The sequence below is a fragment of the Aspergillus heteromorphus genome (genome assembly GCF_003184545.1).
Source record: "Aspergillus heteromorphus CBS 117.55 chromosome Unknown BO70scaffold_3, whole genome shotgun sequence".
In the NCBI taxonomy this organism is placed as follows: Eukaryota; Fungi; Ascomycota; class Eurotiomycetes; order Eurotiales; family Aspergillaceae; genus Aspergillus; species Aspergillus heteromorphus.
The window spans coordinates 699,030-719,609 of NW_020290408.1; the positions used below are offsets into that span (position 1 = coordinate 699,030).

The window sequence follows — 20,580 nt, forward strand, 5'->3', positions numbered from 1 at the left end:
ACCTATCTCACCTCTGTATAGTGCATGCATAGGTTGGCCTTTCTTCGGGACGGGTTGAATGAAGTGTACGATATCCATCCATCGGTCGGTCGGTTTCCTCAGACCCCCCGCCGGTGCCACTACTTATGAAAGACCCGCGGCTTTCTTCCCCCCGCCCGGGTCTGCGTGAGCTGAGCCCGGTCGGTGCCCGGCACGGCTCCATGGAATGGAGTCAGTCGAGGTTGAGGTTAATCCATCCGCCGTTCGCCGTTTCAGTCGCATACGCACGGCTTTTAGTGTACCTATCTATATTCTATTTATCTTCCTTACTGGTCGGCATATCTCCGTTGCTGCTCTTTTCCTCTTTCTTCAGTTACTGTTCCTGTTCCTTCCCCCTTTTTCTTCTTTTTTTTTTTCTTCTCTCTTTCCTTGCTCTTTTCCTTCTACTCCTGGGGAATGGGTAGATTTCTATCGTGCATGTGTACATACTCGTTTTGTGGCATTAGCTATCCACCGCTATGTTCACCGACTTTGGGGACGGGAAAAGTATCATTATCATTATTATTGTTGTTGTTGTTACTACTACTGGATATGGATGTGGTTTGCGCTGCTTGGGGGATGGGTGCAAGCAACTAGCTGGATAAATAAAATAAAACTCATTTGCATTCTCAGGATATATCAAGATTCAGTCGAGATTGATTGAACATTGGAGAGAACATTTATAATTAATCAATAAATCTCCGTAGTGCCGGTGGGGTAATTGATGTGTCCGTTCGGGCTTGTTTCCTTGTCTTGTCTTGTCTTGTCTCACTTCAATTTGCTTTCTCCGCGCCTCACACGGGGTGGGGGGAGTAGAAGTAAGTAGTAGTTCAGTTACTGTACTAGTTAGTGCTGCTGGCTGAACCTACTTACTTGCTGCACCCACTGCCCGAAGTAGCTTAGTTAGTTGGTACTTATTGGGCAACCAGTGGGTGTGGGTGTGGGTGTGGGTATGGGTATGGGTATGGGTATGGGTGTTGTATCAATGCATTATTCACATTCACATTCACATTCACATTCACATTTACATGTCTGATTGCACCCGAAGCTAAAATGTACAGGGAAGTCTGGGATGATCATGTGGAAAAACAGGTGTGTCTACTCCGTACCATTCAACAGTCGCTGGTCTGATCAGACATGATAAAACATGTAAAAAAAAAATTTTTTTTCTCTCTTCTCATTCCAGATAGATATCTCCCCTTCCCAAACACAAGATACTTATATACCACAATAATTAAAACAACATAAAACATTATGATCATCACACTCATCATTTTTCATCCTTCCCTTCCCTCCGCTCCGCCCCGCCGACTTCACAATCACGCAAATTGCAACCTCTCCGCACTCCAGCCGGGTCTCAACGCCGCCGTATCCAACCCCGAAACATCCATCGAACTATCCGCCACATAATTCACCTGCCAATCGACATCAATGGCCGCGCCATCCTCCGTCTGCGCCCAAACTGCCACACCGATGGTATTCTCGCCCGTGTAATCCAACACACCGACAGGAACAGGGAACGTGACCTGGTTGCCGATGTAGGGGTTGAACCGGCCGTACTGGTATCCGTTGACGAAGAGTTGCGCGCGGTAGGCGATGCTGGGCGCGTTGGTGGGCGTGCCCAGGATGAAGGAGATGGAGACGTCCAGGCCACGGGGGATGTCGAGGTCGACGGTGGTGCGGAAGAATTTGACGGTGGCGCCGGTGAAGGAGAGGGAGGATGTGACAGGCCAGGAGCTGGCGTCGAAGCCGGGGAGGTGCCAGCCCACACGCTCGGCGAAGAGGCCGTCTTCGTTCCAGGCGCCGCGGACGGGGTCGAGGTTGGACTCGCCGCCGGCGGTGCCGGCGACGCGCCAGTGAGTGAAGTTCTGGGCGGGGGTGTTGTCGGCGGTGAGGAGTTGGGCGGACAAGATTCCGCGGGGGTTGAGCGCGCCGGTGGTTTCGTCGTGGCCGGTGTCATCGTGGATGACGAGGAGAGTGTTCTGGGTGGTGAGAGTGGCGTTGCTGGGGAAGGAGAAGGTTTCGTTGGCTTGTTCGATGGAGGCGTTGCCGAAGTAGGAGCCCAGGAACTGGCCGTTCAGGTAGGCGGAGAAACCGAAGGCGTCGCCTCCTTGCACGTTGAGGAAGACGCCGGAGGCGGTGCCGTTGAAGTAGCCGCGCCAGAGACGGACGCCGTTGTGGAAGCCGTATTCGTCCGCGTATAAGACGGGGAGCGTGGCGGGTGGGCTGGGGTTGAGGGTTGTCATGTGGTTGGCATCAACCCAGGCCGGGCCGGAGTCATCGTACGTGGAAAGTCGCTCTGGGAGACTGTCGTTTGATCTCCATGAGGTGAGGGCTGGCAACTTGATGGAGGCAGGGGCAGCAATGCTAGCCTTGAGGCTGCCATATGAGGTCTTGGAGGTCTTGACCTGCTTGCCATTCCATGTGACAGAGTTGACCGTCTTAGGCGCGAAGATCTCCAGCGCCGTCTCGTTGACCGAGTCACCCTTGAGTTCAAGGGTTGATGACTCCACGCTGGCAGAACGAACGAGATACGGGCCCTGGACAAGGACAGCCTCAGTTTCGGGAACCAGAGGGTCTTCCGTCAAAGCAGGAGCCCAGAATTCGTAGGCCGCAGTCCTGTCGAGGATGACTACTCGGATGCGGCCATCGAGCTGTACAACACTCATTCCCGCGGACTGCGTAAACGCGACGACGAGATTGCCGCTCTCCTGGTGGAACTCCACCTCAGACCCTTGACCTTGGGATACAACGGATCCAGATTTCGTGCCCTTAATCACAAACTCGCCGGATTCGCCGGTCGGTACCCAAAGTGCAAGAGTTGGCTCGTCATCCAGGATGGCGTAAGTGAGAACCTCGGCAGTAGAGTAGAGGAGAGTCTCGTTCCCGAACGTGAAATCGGTGACGATGATCTTGGATTGATGGCCGTTGAGGCGGATTGCGCCCCCGGTTCTGGGGATCGTGAGAGCTCCCACGGAGGTGTTGACACGCAGCTTGAAGGCGACGTTGCTGTCACTGGTCGAGTCAGCGTGGAGCGTAACGTAGAATCCGGCGTTGGTCTCGGGATTCCGCAGCTCAAACGCGCTGATACCCGTGTTGTTGGTGTACTGAGTCCCGTTTCCGATCAGATCCGTCATTGTAAGGTCCTTGGCACTGCGAGTAAACAGAGACAACAACTTGGTCTCGTAGAACTTCGAACCGATAGAGCGATCTTCGGAGATAGGTGCGGAATAGTCATAGCTAGTAGCCGTGACGGGCGTAGCGATGGCACCCCAGCTGGTTCCTCCGTACAGCATGTACAAGCTCATGGCTGTAACCCGCTGGGCAATGTTCCACCGGTAGAACAGGTTGACAAAGTCCGGACCGGTATCACTGCTGCACCCTCCCTCAGGGCCACCCCAAGGGTTGTAAGAACCACCCTGGAACTCAGGCATGAATGACGGCGAAGTCGGGGAGAAATCGAGGAAATAGTCGTAGTATTCGACCACCTGGTAGGCGACATACGCTCCGTTCGTCGAGTCACATTGACTAACATCGCAAGTCCAGCACTGATACAGTCAGACAGACAACTTCCAATTAAGAAGAATGAACTCACAGAAGGATAGGAATCCAAGCCAACAACATCAACATTGCCACCAGCATTAGACCAGTCAGGGCCCCAAGACATCGCATCCATATTGGCCTCGTTGGCAGTGAAGGGCACGAGAATGCCATTCTCACGGGCGCTCGCCTCGAGCAGCTCCATGTAATGGATTGCAGTCATGTTAGGATCCCTCTCACTTGGGCTAGTGAGCCATTGGTCGCCATACTCGTTCTCGATTTGGTAGACGAGCGTGTTCTGGCCATTCGTGACCTGATAATCGCTGGTAATCTGCGACATCTTCTCAAAGTATGGTTTCCAAGCCGCGGTGTACCGCGAATCGTTGTTCCGCAGAGTCCCATAGTCGCCAGTCGTCAGCCAGAGGGGAAAGCCACCGGCGCTGGCTTCGGCATTGATGTACGGCCCAGGACGCACGATAATGTACATCCCAAGCTCCTTGGCAAGCTCAAAGATGGGCGTGATGTCACGAGCGCCGGTGGTGAAGTCGACCGTGTGGTTGTTGGGCGAATGCCACGCCCAACTTGAGTAGAAGGTGAATGCCGTAAAGCCAGCCGACTTGATCTTCTCGAGAATATCCCTCCAGAGACCAGGGACTGGGATGCGCCAGTAGTGGAATTCGCCGGAGAAGACGAAGACTCTTTGGCCGTCGACCTGGAAGCTGTAGTGATCCCATTGCACGGCCGTGGTCAGGCCATCATCGTGAAGGGGCCATCCCGTCTCGGTTTGGTTCTGGGCAGCAGCTGTCACCAAGCCCAGACTGGAAAGGAAAAGAAGACACAAGTGTATGAGTCGCGCCATGGCTGATCCTCACACTCGCTGCAGGAGTTAAGAATGGGCGCGATGAGAAAAGACATGGCGATGGACCGGGTCACAGGGGCCTCTTTATAGGCCTGCGCATGGGCAAAAGCATTGTTTGCCTCTAATTTCGCCCAATTTCCCCATAAATTGCAAGTGCGCCTCCCCGAAAGTCCACTTCCGAGGGTGAGAAATCCTGAGCGCACTCCGCAGAGGCTAGCTGACGTCGAGTGGGCTGAGTGAGGTCTTAACCAGGCGGCCAAGCGAAAGCGGATTGGGAAGTTAAACGATTGATGCGGGATGACGGAGTGTGGAGTAAGACCGGGGGTCGCTAGCACTGGCTGCATCGCTTGTGGGGTAATCTAGCCAGGGTTTTTCCTCCATTCACAGGAATTTCCGGTGGGCAATTTTCCGGTGGGCTGATTGCGACGAGGCAGGTCCTGGCAATGATGAACTGTCAGTGGAAGTACCGAGGCGACCGTCCTGCAGGAGTGCAGGACGCTAGACTGCAGCTGCAGCGACCAAATCACGAGGAACTAGGTAGAAATTGATGGATAGACAAACGAACTGTGGCGGATATTCTCGGGTCGTTCGTCACTAGTATTACTACCCCGAACGAACTACTGTGGGTTGCAATCCTATGCGCAGGCAGACTGTCTAATAGACTGAAGGCTGTTTGTTGTCTTGGTTAAGCAGTCGGCGTTGCCCAGTATTTGTAGGGGGTTAATGCACACCCTGGGTACTATACACACACCTCTTTGGTCACTCCGCCTTCCTAACTAGGAAGTCTATACACAGATAACACGCGCAGGCAGGCCAACCAGAGTAGCGGAGAGGGTGTGCGTACAGTAATCCCAGTGTGTTTATAGCACTCTGGGTGTGCCTGCAGCACCTCCCTATTTGTATTGTTTTCCCTCTATCGACCTAAAATCTCTGCTCGATAACTTGAACCTCTTTATCCAGGTAAGTTCCATCAAATCGAGTCTCTTTGGGTCTGTCGAGGACATCATACTGTATCGATTGGCATATTGCATCATACATGATTGAGTGTTTTCACTCTAGGAGAGCAAGGGTGTTGCAGTAATTTACGACTTTTTCAAGTTGTCACTAATGTGTGTTTACAACATCGATAACACAAAGGGTTGGTTGTATTGTCAAGATTGCATCGTGCATTCACATCATAAAAGTGTCTACCCAAAACTCTATGGGAGAGGTATTTCCAACCACCCATTGGCGGGTATAAAAAGAAAACTTGACTCCATAGACGACAATACCAACGCATTAAACCAAGAAACGGAAGCCCCTCGCGCTGGCCTGCCCCGGGATATCTCCCGAGGAGACCGCGCCGCCGATTCCCTCACCCCGATCGAGCTTCTTGTTCAGTCGGACGAGAATGAATCGGAGAGCTGTAGCGGACAATATGGCCACGAATGCTGTGACACAGTTGACGCTCATGGCGGTGACTGCGAGAGTTAGACATGTTGTTCTGGGGGGGTGTTATGTGGGTAGTGGGGTACATACCGAATCGGGGAGAGTCGCTATCGGGATACATGTAGCTGGCGTAGATACTGCTCGCATTACTGACACAGTTGATGCCTGCTAGGGCGGCGGCACGCTTGGACGCCGGACGAGGAAGGGTGCTTGAGATCCAGCCCAGGGCTACCACGTACCCAGTGTATAGGGACGGAACCATCAACATCATGGAGAGGTATCGGGGGCCGATGCTAGTGGTCGTAGCTGCTATGATGAAGGCTGCTACCGAGACGTACAGGGGTAGGGTGATGTGGAAGTACCGTTCGCCGGTACGGTCAGCGTGCCAGGCATTGGCGAAGGCGCAGATCACGGCAAGGCAGTAGGGAGGAGCTGTGAGAAGGAGGGTCTCAATGTTGCCGTAATTGAGGGTCTTGACCACGGTGGGGAAGAAATTGGTCACGGATGCGGATGAGACAATGCACAAAATGAGTAGCATCTGAGTGGGTTAGTCGTTGGGAAGAAAGCCTGTTTTGGGGAGGCTTACCAGGATCCAGGTCTTGATATCGGTAAATGCCAATTTGGCACCGTGCATGAAGGTCTGTTGCTCACTGTCCACCCAGTCGTCTTCACCAATATCCTCTTCCAATCTCCAAACAGCCAGCTCCTTCTCTTCCTCGGTCAGCCACCCGGTAGTCCGTGGAAAGTTGGGCAGAACAAAGATCGAGGCAAAGGCAACGACGATGGTGATTGCGCCTTCAATTATGAACAACCAGCGCCTGCACATATTAGTCAACGCTATACTCATCTAGGCACTAATATTGTACTCACCAGGCTCGAAGACCCAACGTATAGTCCATATTTTCTGTGATGCCCGCCGCGATAAGCCCGGAGAAGGCCCCCGAGATGAGAGACCCGGAGTAGAGGGCGGCAGTTCGAAATCCTAGTTCCTTCCGGGTATACCAGGCACTGAGAAAGTAGAGACAGCCAGGCTAGAAAGCAAGACAGAAGTCAGTAATCTCCTTCGCAGAAGACTATATTTACCTTCATCACTTACGAAATAGGCAGCTTCCACGAAACCAAGAAAGAACCGAACTATCACCAAGCCCGCATAGCTCTGCGCCCCAGCCGTACACGTAGAAATGATGCCCCAGAGCATCATCGCCCCGGGAAGATAAAGAGCCGGCTTGCCGAACTTATTCAGGAGCAGGTTGGACGGAACTATCATTGTCAGCATCGACGCCTCCACCCCATCGATTTATTGCACTAACTTTGCATCAACAGATACCCCACAAACAGAATACTAACACAAGTCTGATACTCCACACCCACCAGGTTCAAATCAGAGACCAGCCCAGCGAGTTTGGCGGCCGCCTAGAGTATAGCGTGAGCATGATTCCAATTTCGACATCGTCACGACATCATCACTCACGATATTGTTGCGATCCAAGTAGTTGAGGATGTACATGATGATTATCATGGGCAGGAGACGCAAGTCGATTTTGCGGACCAGGGCCTTCTCTGCCTGCTCACGTTCCTCGGGGGTTAGACCAGCCACATAGGCCGGGGCCTCTTTCCTGGGATTGGGCCTGTCTGCGTTGGCAACGGCATCAGGGACGATCTCGACGTTATCGACATAGCTCTTGTCGATGTCCCGTTCGATATCTTGAGAAGCTCTGGGAGACATGGTCGGCTCGTGTTGGTGTGGATGAGCCTGCTAATAGGTAGCGTAGACTGAGGAGAAGGGGGACGAGGGATGGGTCAAGGGAGGGAGTAGAAGTAAGGGACCAAGGGGATCCGGAAAAAAGAGGGGAGGTGTCATTCTGGCAGCTGGACTCGGGATCAAGGACCCTTTTGTGGGAAGAGCAGGGGGCCGATTATGACCCGTGGACTGGACGAGTTTGCCGAAAGATGCTGGCAGGCAGGCGGGGCTGAGAACCCGCATGGCACGGGGGATCGGGAGAGTTGGCAGGCCTCAGGGAGTCAAAGGTGAAGCGGGGAGAGCCGACCCCCGCCAGTGGGGGAAGCAGAGGCGGGGCGAGGCATGTCGGGGAAGACACCAAGAGTCTGGAGATGAGATCAGGATCATTTAGGGGACCGTCGGGACTGGTGGGATAGGTTGTGGAGAGCTCGACTGGCGTGGGGGTTGCCAAAGGGGCTCACATGAAGAAAGGTGGTGAAGTTGGAGATGAAGCTGAGGAAGCAGACCGAGAGATGGAGAAGACGCGGAGGCCAAAACGTGGGGGTTCCCGTGATGGTTGGCTGTCCCGGTCCGGCTTCCCTTCTTTCCCTTCCCCTTCCCCTTCCTCTTCCTCTTCCTCTTCCTCCCCCATTTCTTCCTTCCCCTCCACCCTGCAAGTCGGCCGTTCCGCGTTTCACTGGCCGGGATAGTCCACACAAACAACGTGCATGCTTAGACTCCCCCCCTCCTCCGAAAACAAGAGTCTGCGTGCTCTTCTCCGGCATTTACCCGAGCATCGCACGCCCAGCTCCAACCCCAACCCCAGAGCCAAGAACAATCCGGCCCGACAATCACCATCACCACCTCTCCCCAGACGGAAGATCCCTACCTCACGCAGTCCCTCCCCGGAGTCGAACAAAGTTTGATCCAGACAGGCATCTCCGCAGTGGATACTCTTGTTGGTCATAAACTTCCTTCATACCACAACCCCCGTCATCATGCAAGTCGAGAGTCCCCCCCTCCATCCCTAATCCCAGCAGCCTACCGCCTCTCGGGGGAAACATCGGCTTACCTAGGCTAAGTACTAGGGAGCGACTGCTGCAGACCGGGATCATGCTCCGCCAGATTTCAATCCGGTCCCCCGAAGCAACCTACCCACCCGCCAACCTACCAACCAAACGCTCGTCATTAATCAGGCCACATATTGCTTAGTTAGCGGGATTCAGGCCGTCAGTTCGGATCCCGTGCAATGCCGAACTCGGGTAGGTAGAGTAGGTAGGTACAGTAGATAGGTAGCGTATATGCAATCTAGCCGACGCAACACACCCGGTCTGATGGGCAATCTATCCGATGTGACGACCAGTCCGTCAATCGGTCTACTCTCGGCATAAGGAAAGTGCAAGAAGGGAATAACGGATGATGTGTCAATTACATCCCTGTTTCTGTTGGGCATGCAGGGAACAGAGTAGAGAGCCTTCGGCTCCGGGATTTGGTGCATGGGGTGCCATCCGGTCGAGGTCACGATCCCCAGTTTTACTTAGGGCGTGGGGGTGCTTGGCGTCGCTTCCCCAGCCCCAGCCCCAGCCCTTATTTACTGCTGTCATTATCCCCCGCTTGTGTCCTCTTTTGCGTAAGAATCCACAATCCAGGATGATAAACACGTTCTGTCTATTATGGGGACGTTACTAATAGGAAATTATTGTGGCTACTCGGGTCTATCTCAAACCACTACGAAGATACAACTACAGATATGCTGACAAATGCACCATGGCACCTCACGCTGAGGCCGAGGATCCAAGTCTCGCAAAAGGTATTGCATTGATTTGACCAGTCAGGACGGAATGAAAATGGAGCGAGACATTCACGGTGTACCGGTTCCAGAAAGCTGTACACGGACATGTCGACAAAGGGACCAGTGCTTGCAGAACAGGAAAAGAAGGATTCACGATGACACTATGAGACAATGTGCAAAGAGATGCTGCCCAATTTTCACGCTTGCAGAACAGATGAGATTAAAAGAGACGGGACGGCGCGGATGCAAGGTCGACCACGGACCGGGGCTGTCGAAGGGCCAGATTAGAGAGAAGGAAGGAGGAAGAAGAAAGCGTAGTAGTGGTGGTTGTGGTAGTGGCTGAAGTGGTAAGGCGGAGCGCCCAAATCCGGGGTGCGATGTAGAGCGAAGCCAACGGATGGATCCACGATGCTTCATTGGCTGCGGTAGAATCCCCATAAATCACCCGGCGCAGAAGAACGAAAGAGAAGAAAAAAAAGACAAAACCAGGACCTGACAGTGGTTGGCGCCGTAACACCCAGAACGCATAGCAAAAAAACACAAGTAAATGAGGCGGCCGGGCGCATCCGCCACCGAGGCGACAACCGAGCCCCTGACTGGAACCAAAATATTCTCTAGCGAAAAGGAAACGGGTCTACAAGCCACCAAGGCTCGGTACCATGCCGTTCATAGATCGATCCAACACTCCTCCGAGGGTAAATAACACAAGACACGCAAGAAGAACGCCATTCGAAATGCAGCGACTCAGAGGAAGTGAGTATAGATTTTTGACGTCTCGTGGACCTCCATCTCCTGTTTTGCATTAGCTTGTCATCCATGCCACCGTCACAACCAAACCCCGGGGGGACTTACCATCTTGAAGTTGTTCAGCTCCTCCTTGATTTGCTGAGCAAGGAGCGGAGTCAACCGGTTACACGTCGCAATGTCACCGCGTCGATCGTATTCCCCACTCGGCCACGTCTCGTGGAACTGGATGCGAGGGCTGAAAACCAGGCTCTTGGGCAGCATAGCTTGCGGTGTGATGGGCGCACTCTTCGATTCGCCGGTCAGGAACCGTCCTTCGGATAGGTAATCATCCTCGCCAGCGATCTTCACTGCATCGGAGCGCCTGTTACCAGCCCGTGTCGGATCTTCGGGTGTGCTGGGAACGCTGGAATGCGGCGAGTCATTGCCGTTCGAGTTTTGGGATGATTTGGTCAAAGACATCGAGTTGCCTGGGTCGGAATAGGTCTCTGGAGAGGCCGGTTAGCAAACTCACGGTCGGCGATATTTCGCGGAATACAACTTACTTTTGAGGATACCCTTCCTCACGGCGGCGAGGATCTCTGCACGCTCCTTGTCTCCTCCGACAATGCTCTTACGCGACTGGGATTTGTCAAGGGCGCCATCGTCATGACTCGTAGTGCGGGGTGTATCGGATTCTGCCTTGGAGAACGTGCCAGCGAGCGAAATATCCTGCGGGTCCAAGTTGAGGGATATGCCCTTCCTCTCTGCCTCGATATTGACCACCGACAGCTGGGGTGCCATGGGCTCAATAAGCACGGGGTCGGTGGACGATGTGCTCACGACCGATTTCGGGCGGAAGAGCCCCACCAACGACCGTGTCGAGCGTTTCATCCCCTTGCCCATCTTCCGAAGCATAATCGAAGCGGAAGATGCCGTTGACGAAACCGACAGGTTGTCCGTGGAGCTGTTGAAGATACGACCCTGGTGGTGGGAGGAATAGATACTCTCGCCCAGACCGCCCATCTCTTGTTGCTCGGCAATGGCTGCCTGCTCGGGACCCAACTCTTCCTGAAGCAGTTCCCTGCGAGCCTTCTCGGCAGCCATCAGTTCCTTTTTGTTCTGCGAGGAGGCTTTCAGAAGCTCGGAGGCGCTGCCAAAGGAGAACGCCCTCCTCAACCGGGATTTTCCGGGCCGCCGTTGGTCGCCCTTCGTGATTTCAGCCAGACGTTGGGTGGCAGGACTCTCTGTTGGGGCCGGCTTTGGACTGGCGGGAGGCTGAGATGTCTTCGGGGTCGGGGGGTTGGAATCGACTTCAACCGGTTGAGACAGCGGCGATGGCTTGGTCGATCGTTTCGCGTCATCCGGTTTGTTGGCACCCTTGCTGGAGGAAGAAGATGCGGACTCCGCATGTCCAGGATCACGCACCGAAGAAGTCGAAGAATTCGCCGACGGAATGCTGCCCTGAGCGTCTTTCTGAGACTGAGGCGATCGGGGTCGAGCGGTCTGGTCAAAGTAATCATGGCCACTAGTAGACGGAGTCGGCGACGACGTGGGCAGATGGAGCTGCATATTTATAAGACCCGCATTATCAATATTTCCCCAGCTCCGACGCCGATACCTCTTCGCAAGCTCTGTCTGGGGTTTATCCGCACGGGAAGTGTCATCAGCACTAGGCACCCGAACGTGGCCAGGCCGGCGAGAGCCCTCTTGTGCCGGCCCCAAAAGGCTAGGCGCGCTCGTTTGGAGAAAGGAATCATCCACGGTTACCGGGGCCGCACGTGCCGATCCAGGTGCAGTTGGCTGTGCCGTTGCGGGCTGTGCGCCCGTGGCATTATCCGGTCGGCGGCTTCCACGACGATAACGGTCGGGGGACGGTCGGGCCACGGTGGGAGAAGATATGTTCATGAAGGTCGATGAGGAAGAGGTAGGCAGATTGACGGTGGAGAGAGGACGGAGAGGAGGGTCAGCACGGAGCTGCCTGGGCGTCGGGATCGCAGAGTCGTCTTTCGACATGTAGGACTGGACGGAGGAATTGGATGAAGAAGTGGATACAGAACCAGCTGCAGGATGATGATGGGCAAAGCGCGAGTTGACTCCAACTTGGGCAGGACCAGACCCCTGAGGCACTGAAGGGGCAGAAGAAGTGCGATGTTCGGGCCTCAGATGAGGGGACCACGACTGACGGTTCTGCGTGGTGCCTGAATTCGAGAGGTTGGGGGTACTGGTAAATGCGTAGGGAGCCACAACCTGGTGGCCTACCCTGTAATTTGCGGAACTGCCTGTTGTGTTATATGGGTTCCAGGACATAGTCGAGTTCCGCGGGTTGTGTTGTTGGGAGGGAGCAGAGGACGGCGTGAAGGTGCCCGAAGAGGACGATGGTCGAGTTTGAAGCACAGAAACCGTGCCACTTTGCTGGGGGATTGTCTGTACCAACGCAGCCATGATGTTCTCCCTCCGCTACTCAGAACGAACTAGCATCCGACGCGTAGCCGACTGCGTCTCCGGGATGAGATGTGTCGACGGGAGACCTCGTCGAATGAGTGCCGTGCAGTACCCAGGCCAGAGGACCAAGTCTTTTTAAGTCGGAGGTCGAGGGAGAAGGCGACCGGGGTAGAAGGAAATCACGGAAGACGACCACAGGGGGGGAAACTCTGTACTACACACAGTTGTCAGTCGAGATTGCACAAGAACAAGCGGGTTCAGAGATTGGCTGAAGTGTCGAGGACCGATGGGTGTCTGGAGACGAACGGAGGTTTCCTTCTCGAAAGGGGGACAGGCTGCGGGATGGTCGTACCTGGTCTCAACGGAAAAATGTCCCAGATGAATTATACTGATACAACGAGGAAGTGAAAGCGCTTTGTCGATGCAGAAACGAATGCTGGTGTGGAGGACAAAAGAAACGAAGGGCTGGGATCAGGCGATCGACGAGGGAGGCGAGCTGGCGACGAAGGTACGACGTGAGGAACACACGGCTCCAGGATGGCAGAAGCTGTCTAGAGCGGTCGAGCCATGTACGAGAGACGAACCAAAAAAACAGCGATGATGAATGGCCAGGCAAATGAAAATGAAAACAATGCGAAACCGAAAAAGGAGATCTGAGAAAGAAACGATAACCAGATCCTAGGCACGGGTCTTCTGAATCAAGCAGAAGACGGGGCCGTTCAGGGGGGGGTGGGGGGAGGGGAGGGCCTGGAAGAAGGATGAAATAGAAATTAGAAGAACGGGGGGGAAGACGAAGAAGATAGGGTAGGGGGGAGGAGGAAGAGGAGAGAGGAGGAGGGAGAGCAAGAGGGGTTGTGAGTGGTGGTGGGAGATGGAGGGAGGAGGGAGGAGGAGGAGGGAGGAGGAATAGGGAGGGAGATAATGGGGGAGGGAAGATGGGCGGAATGATGGGATGCTGCTACTGCTTGGTTGCTGGTTGCTGCTTTGCGTGGAGGAGGTGGTCGTTGGTAGTGGTGCTCGTTAGGGGAGACCGACCGACCGGCGACGGACTGACTGACTGACTGACTGGACGGACTGACAGGCGGAGACAGACGGGATTTTCCAGAGAACGCGAAAAGGAACGCCAGCCAGGCACACTCCCGAACCGTGCCTGTTTTTCGTTCTTTCGTTCTTTCTTTTTTGCCTTTCTTTTTTTCTTATCGTATTTGATTGGACTGCGTTTTGTCCCTCTTGCTCCTGTTGTTCCACACCCTGGGAGGGGCTGCTTTTTAATTCCCTTTGAAATTTAGGTGGTAGGCAGTTATGTAGGTATGTAAATTGCAAGTATGCTCTTCCCAGGTGGGTGGAATTATAACAGACAGCCAGCGCAACGAAGAGATAAAAAAAAAAAAAAAGAAAAAGTAACGAAGTCCCTGGGGGAGGGGGGCCAGCTTAAAAATCCACGAGGGGGGAGAGACCCCGATGAAGTGTATCACCCCGTTCCCTCCTACGTACTATCTACACTATCGTGAGAGACGGAAAACCTTGAGGATTTCCGATCTGAAGTGTCAAGAGTCATCGACCCATATCGCTGGCAAGCTATTATTTATTCTACGATTACTCGGATTGCAGCTGCAAGTCATACCAGCGAGAGCAACTCGCCATGTTTTTGCATGTATCATCCTGGTATGGCTGGCTGCCATGCCGCCATGGCCATGGCCATGGCCATTCTCACCCATAGTTCACACACGCGCGCACACACGCAACGCACGCACACATTTCTCGGGGAGCTCGATCCTAATCTCATCAGGTAGATTAATGTCCTGGGTGATGGTCTCCTGAATCTTGCCTCTCTCCTGTCTGCCCGCATCAGCCAACCACCATTTCCCCTTCGACCCAGGCCACGGGTGAGACTAAGACACCTTTGGGGCTGTACGGTAACTGGTACTAAAGTTAGGCTGGGAACTAGCGGGTGTAGTTCTGCTGCCGTTGCTGCGATTCGGTAACTCGTACCGCATACACGATTCGTCCCCAATAATACCTCCATATTACGTTAGGGAGCGGGTCAAGAGGACCCCCCCTAACAAACCCGCTTCATCCGTGGCAAGTAATGGAAGCCGATGCTACTTCTAACTAGCTGGATAATGATTTGCGGGTCTAACTGAACATGTCTTTGGATTCGCCTCATCCTTCTGTTTGATAGGAGATGTTCTTTGTGGGGGAAGGCTGCTCCATCCACGGTCCTCCAGATCTCCGTACCTGGAGGAGGTATCGATCCGAGTACGCTCAAGCGTCCGCCGGGGTGAACCGCCTCCTATTATTACTTTTTCCCTTTCTCGCCCAACGTCAGAGATGCGGCGAAAGACAAAGAGCGAGAGAGAGAGAGAGAACAGATATATCTCGAACCGGTAAGGAAAGGATTAAAAAAAAAAAAAAAAAAAAAAAAGAGGAACGACAGAACGTGCTGACTGCATGCGACCGCAACCACCGGGACCATTTAGTACTTTCTAGCGAACTGAATGGTCCGATCGGGAGAGCAAATTAGAAGCTGATTTGCGACCACCCGCCTACTAAATTCTTAGCTGTCACGCCATGACTACCAGACGGGGTCTGCCTCCAAGGAACCCAAGCACGGAGACTCGGCGAAACCGCCTGGAGATAGCTAGCAATCATCGCTAGGAAACGATGGTCTGTACCTCGGCCGCTGGGACAACGAATCCTAGGCGACCCTGGTGGATAATTCGTGTACAATGGTGTATAATCACGATTCATGTCCTGCCTATAATGCACCATCCTCAATGCCGCCAAGCCGGTTATAACAATTGTAGAGAAAGCCTTTTTTTATCCCTTAAGCCCTCAAGGTGTAGCCTGATCGCAGCCCCTGAAGATGAGTCGCGGGTGAAACAAATCCGATCGCTCTGGCGAATTTCTCCCCTAAATATGATCTTAGCCAGGATCCTCTTCACCCCGGATTTCACCATCGACATGGGTGAATGGCTCTTTGACTCACCGGATACGAAAGGATGCCCCGAGTCTCTAACTGCTGGGGGTCCAGGATTGCCCCTCTGCGACAGTTCCAGTGACAGGAATCCCCTCTTCTGAGTTCTGACTTGGCTTGACCATGGGCTCGAGGCATGCCAATTTCTTGCAACCCGCTGGGAACCTCCCGTGAGAAGGTTCCGCGGTTCAGGATGTTCCACCAAGGGTAACCTAATCGATAAACCCACCGCCGTCTGTGTGCCGTACGGAGTCGTGTCGCAGCCTCCTACACTTCCGGTCGTGTTCCGTGTAATCGTTCCCTGGATCCGACTCTCCCTTCCCGAGTCAATGGCCAGCAATCGCACAAAACCTTACCTTATAGCTCCGCTTTGCGGTGACTGTGTACATGATGTCAGCTATCGGAAACCCAGCCGATAACACGTCTTCGTCTCGCTAAGCTTGGTTTGCAATTCATCGCGCTCAGGGGTTGTACGGGATGTTGTGGTGGTGGTATCTAGGTTAACCCTATGGCTAGGTACCTACCGGCTAAGCTATCCGCCAGCTCTGGTCGAATCTACAGGGTTTCGGTTTGGAGGGGCACCGGGGGGGGGGGGGGATTGACAGGGAATAAACAATTTAGAGATCGGGGATCGTGTGGTCGGTTGCAAACCGGACTAATGTACAGTCAATCTTCAGATTAGAATTTTGGCTATTGATGCAGTGCAATGCACTGTCCAGAATTTGACATACCCAGTCCTGTTTGGATTGAATGCTTTCCGGTTTGGAGCTCGGATGTGCCATGGGTCTGGGTCTGTGATCCCCTACATTTGCGTGCGCCCTATGTATGTATAATGTATATAAGCCACCACCACCACCACCACCACCACCACGATGCCGGGCAAGGACCCTGCGAGGATGACCTTCATGATGATGTCGGTCGACGCGGAAACTGAAATCTGCGTTGCGCGATTTTACTTCTGGGAATCTTCATCCGCAGACATATGCTAGGACTGAACTGCAATGGATCTCGACGGACCTTCCGATCCTTGGCTGCAGTGTTTTTGCGAGGCTCCGCCCACCAGACTGGATGTATCATGGCAAATCCTCGCTTACTCCGAACACCTCGCATGTACTCTGTACATCCAACAAGCATGCACGCCTCAAACTCTGGGAATCGAGTGAATGTACGCAGTAGATGGAGGATGCGATGCGAGGAGGGGGCTTTAAAAGATTCAATAGCTTAGCCACCTGGGATCCCCGCATCCTATCCCAGAGTTTTTTTTTTATACTGTCGGTGAGCAAGTCCATGTATGTGTACCTGACTGGTCTCGCTGCGCACCGTCTGGTCTCTTGAAGATCGGGGAGAGACGGACAACCTACCTACTCCGTACATACTCCTACAACTTGCCACAAACAACAACCTGCGACGATACTGTGTAGATAGATAGTGAGTACACTGGTTGGATGTGCGGACTGCGGAGCAAGCAACTGGATACTCCGTTCAAACGGACGATAAACCGCGGGTGCATGCGGAGATTGTACGGAGTAGTTGGAAGGGCCCACCCCAGGTGAAATGATGATTTCCATTGCCTTCTTCCCCTGTAAGGAGTTCCCGCGTGATCGACACGCAACGTCGCCATCTCAGCATCTCATTCGGGCCTTTGCCTTCCAACCGCGTCACTTTAAACCTACCGTACCACCCTGACAGACGGCGGCGGGCGCATCTCATCAATCCTTCCCCCTCCCCATCCTCCAATTATCTAGCCTTTTACCCACGGCGAGGAAATCCGCTCTTCCCCCTCCCCCTCCCCTCTCCCCACATTCGATGGTTCCGTTATTTGCAGGGGCGGAAATGAAAGCCTCGGTGTGCGCGTCGGTGGGTGGTACGGAGCACCATGCAGACTCCGCGGGCGGGCGATTTGCTGCCTGTCTGGTACGGACGGAGTACGGAGCACTAACAGCTACATATCTAGCGTACCAACAGCTAACCCAGTACCATATCAAGTCCGCGTGGGCGTCCATATTTTGCAGGTACCGTAAACCATGGAACGGTGGCCCAACTTCGAACATAACAAGTTAGAAGACTTGATTATCAGATCCAGCTCCGCCCATACTAGATATACATCTCAAGTACTATCTGCTCCCAAAGATAAGGTACCGTCTCGTCTGTGTCAGGGATTGTTGCCAGGGAATTCGGGTATTATTTCCCACCTCGATCCTGGACGGAAGGAACAGGAACCTAGAGGAACCGAGCGGGGGAGCCTTCCCCATAATATAGTATATGATGATGTTAATATATTATTAATTTCCCGCCAACCGGGGAGGGGGGGGAAGGGGGGGTGTTGCAGCCGAACTCTCATGTCTAGAATGAGTTTAATTGAACCCGCTGCCTTACCCTCCTCCATGGGATCCTTGGGTTGCTGACGGGTTGGGGTTACCTTGGGCGTTGGTGGAAGATGGCCAACCCGCACAGGGTGCCTGGTTGACTACCTGAATGAACTACCCGTTGCCTACCCCCTTCTCAATTACGTGACTATGTACGATCTAGTACTGTCTGTCAGTAAAGTAAGCCTGACGGCTAGGTTGCCTTATGCGGCCTGATGGATGACTACAACTACTAAGGTTCCAAACAATATAGAAATGAAACTGGGTAAAGATGTCTCGAAAAGTCCATTAATGGTAACGCTCAGCTACAGCAGACTATGCTTGTACAAGTAGCACTAATGATCATCTGACGGATGATCGGGTGGCCCGAGATCCTCTACAATTCGGCAGAGATTTTGTCGATAAGCATCAGAATCAGTCCCGAGTGATATATATCGGAGTGCTTCGTGCCGCAACTGTGCGGTTACGCGCATATGAGGATGGCACAGCACGGCAATTCTCACATCATCGTCTGAGCACAGAAGAGCCTGTCCTAACACAGAGTCTTTTAATTCCAACCTTTTTTGACAAGAAGCTAGCATCTCATCTGGCTGAATATGGTCCAGGTACAGCTGGGTCAACTGAAGTTGGTTTCCCGAGATAGCCGCCTTGACGATATCGATCAAACGCTTTCTGGGCAAGACCGTCCAATCGAGAGTACGAAGCTCCTCATCGCCACAAAGATCTATACAAAACTTGAAATGACCTCTGATCATGGCATAATACGTAACTGTATTTTTTTTAAAATCCACCATATATTTCAACTTGGGCGCCCGCTCACACAGATAGCCCAAAATTGGAGCTGGGAGGCGGGCATCGCACAGTTCCAATGCTCGCTGAAGCACCGTCTTGCCCTGGGCAGATCTCAGAAGTGTAAGAGCCGTCCCATTTTCAACAGCGCGCTCTAACAGCTCAAATCGAAACATGGTGTAGATGTCATCGAAGACATTCATGTAGCTGAAGACTGCTCCAGCCTCGATCATCACCTCGATGATCCTGTATTGGGTTGCGTGTTTGTCCGGGGTGGACGGCGTTACAATGTAATCCAGAGGGTAGGCACCACTCCACCAGCCCATTTGATTGGGGTCCGCACCTTGACTAAGCAGGAACTTGACACACTCAAGCTGCGAGTGGGCAATCGCCAGAGAAAGGTACGGAATCCCCGACCATGTAAGTTTATTAGCATCAAAATCATGTTCCGATGTCCATGCTTTGATATCGGCCACTTGACCCTGCGTGATACCACGTACCATCGGATCCCAAACTGGTGGAATGTTGAACCCACCGTTGTAATGACCTGCGTCGAGCACGCAGCTAATTATTGTCTCGATCTGTTCATGCTCTTTTCGAAACCGTTCACACTCTTCGTCTTGTGTAGACAGAATTGTTCGCCGTAAGGCTAGTCTGGCTTTTTCACCCAGCTTCTTGGCATATTGTGGGTCTCCTGTCTTTTTCACTTCATGCCCCAGGCATGTCTCGACATGGTAAGCAAGCTCAATTGGGCAGTCTCCGATGCTCATCTGCGTCTTGGTAAGAGATCTGTCTTCTGCTGCCATTGTGTCGGTGATACTAGAGAACAGAATGCCTTTCAGTAATAGAGAAGATAGATCGCTTGTAGTATTGCTTCTGGGGCAGGCTGATGACATTGAATCTTGCAGTAAATTACGCGGTTTAAATAAATGGAGGGAGCCAGCTCTACAGCTACATTGGTAAGGCTTCTTCCACCTTGAAAACGAAGATTGTCTCGCAATTCAAGGAGAATTCCATGATATGGCTGGGTATCTCCGTTGATGTCTCCCTCTTGGGGGCTCAACCTCCCCCGCAGTTGTTCTTTGTACGCTATGGATCAACAACTGCGGGGAATACCGACCCCCACCACGAGGGTTGTTCCTGTCAGGCTGTCAGACCTGCAAAGGCATTCACCATACTTGGCACAGTACTGGGTACTACACTTCGGTAACTGCCTATACACATCAGGTACCGAGGTAGGGACTTACCTTAGTAGTACATAGTAGTAGTAGTTATGGAGGGATAGTCTCCGTAATCCGTATGGCACTACTAACACTAACCGCCACCGCCACCCCACAATCCGTCGCCAAACAGAACTCCGAGCCAACTAGAACCCCCACACCATCCACAGTAAAATGCTGAAAGGTGGATGGATCCTTAACGGCATGGTGCAAAGTCACTGCGATAGTAAGCAGCGGACAATCGACGTTCTGTATAGATGACATCTAGGTAGTCAGTTAGTCTGGACAGTGGTCCGGTATTCGGACAAGGAAATCTACTAGTACCAACAGTAGTAACTTACCATTCGATACTGGGTAGACCAGCCGCACGGTCCTCCTCACGCATCCCATCGTTCAGGATGCGGAAGTGGAAGCAACTTCCGGGAAGTAACCAGACCGGGACACGGGAGTTGCCGGTTGGGCGTGGGGAGTTAGTGATTAGATAGATAGCTGGTTGGTATGGAGTATCTAGATAGGTATAGTACGAACTACGAACTGGATGACGGATGTAATAAATAATAATATTGGCGATATTGGACGTAGTTCTACCGGCGCCTCCTGAGCGGGGAAACACTCGACTACTAGACTACTACACTAGTAGCCGAGAAGGTACTAAGTATGCAAGTCTCTGGCAGGTACGTAAGTCCTCCTCCGTACTTTGTGC

At 53.0% G+C, this 20,580-nt stretch overlaps 4 protein-coding genes across 4 annotated transcripts; 1 reads left to right on the top strand and 3 right to left on the bottom strand.

The window, feature by feature from the left end:
* Positions 1–20: 20 nt before the first annotated feature.
* Positions 21–810, top strand: BO70DRAFT_131289 (uncharacterized protein). The gene has a single exon (XM_025538032.1). The coding sequence runs from the start codon at positions 206–208 to the stop codon at positions 680–682; it is 477 nt and encodes a 158-aa protein (XP_025402788.1). The 5' UTR covers positions 21–205; the 3' UTR covers positions 683–810.
* A 391-nt stretch (positions 811–1,201) lies between these two features.
* On the bottom strand, positions 1,202–4,611 carry BO70DRAFT_330105 (glycoside hydrolase family 35 protein). The gene is made up of 2 exons (XM_025540812.1): positions 3,614–4,611; positions 1,202–3,566 (listed from the first exon to the last, which is right to left on the bottom strand). The coding sequence occupies exons 1-2, from the start codon at positions 4,415–4,417 to the stop codon at positions 1,338–1,340; spliced, it is 3,033 nt and encodes a 1,010-aa protein (XP_025402789.1). The 5' UTR covers positions 4,418–4,611; the 3' UTR covers positions 1,202–1,337.
* A 931-nt stretch (positions 4,612–5,542) lies between these two features.
* On the bottom strand, positions 5,543–7,571 carry BO70DRAFT_330109 (putative MFS transporter; the record flags this gene model as incomplete). Its single annotated transcript, XM_025540813.1, has 7 exons — positions 5,543–5,877; positions 5,936–6,383; positions 6,432–6,663; positions 6,716–6,876; positions 6,942–7,105; positions 7,156–7,258; positions 7,317–7,571. The coding sequence occupies 7 exons, from the start codon at positions 7,569–7,571 to the stop codon at positions 5,696–5,698; spliced, it is 1,545 nt and encodes a 514-aa protein (XP_025402790.1). The 3' UTR covers positions 5,543–5,695.
* A 2,509-nt stretch (positions 7,572–10,080) lies between these two features.
* Positions 10,081–12,635, bottom strand: BO70DRAFT_131385 (uncharacterized protein). The gene is made up of 3 exons (XM_025538033.1): positions 10,647–12,635; positions 10,210–10,589; positions 10,081–10,149 (listed from the first exon to the last, which is right to left on the bottom strand). Exons 1-3 carry the CDS (start codon positions 12,523–12,525, stop codon positions 10,102–10,104), a joined length of 2,307 nt encoding a protein of 768 aa, XP_025402791.1. The 5' UTR covers positions 12,526–12,635; the 3' UTR covers positions 10,081–10,101.
* Between the last annotated feature and the right edge of the window lie 7,945 nt (positions 12,636–20,580).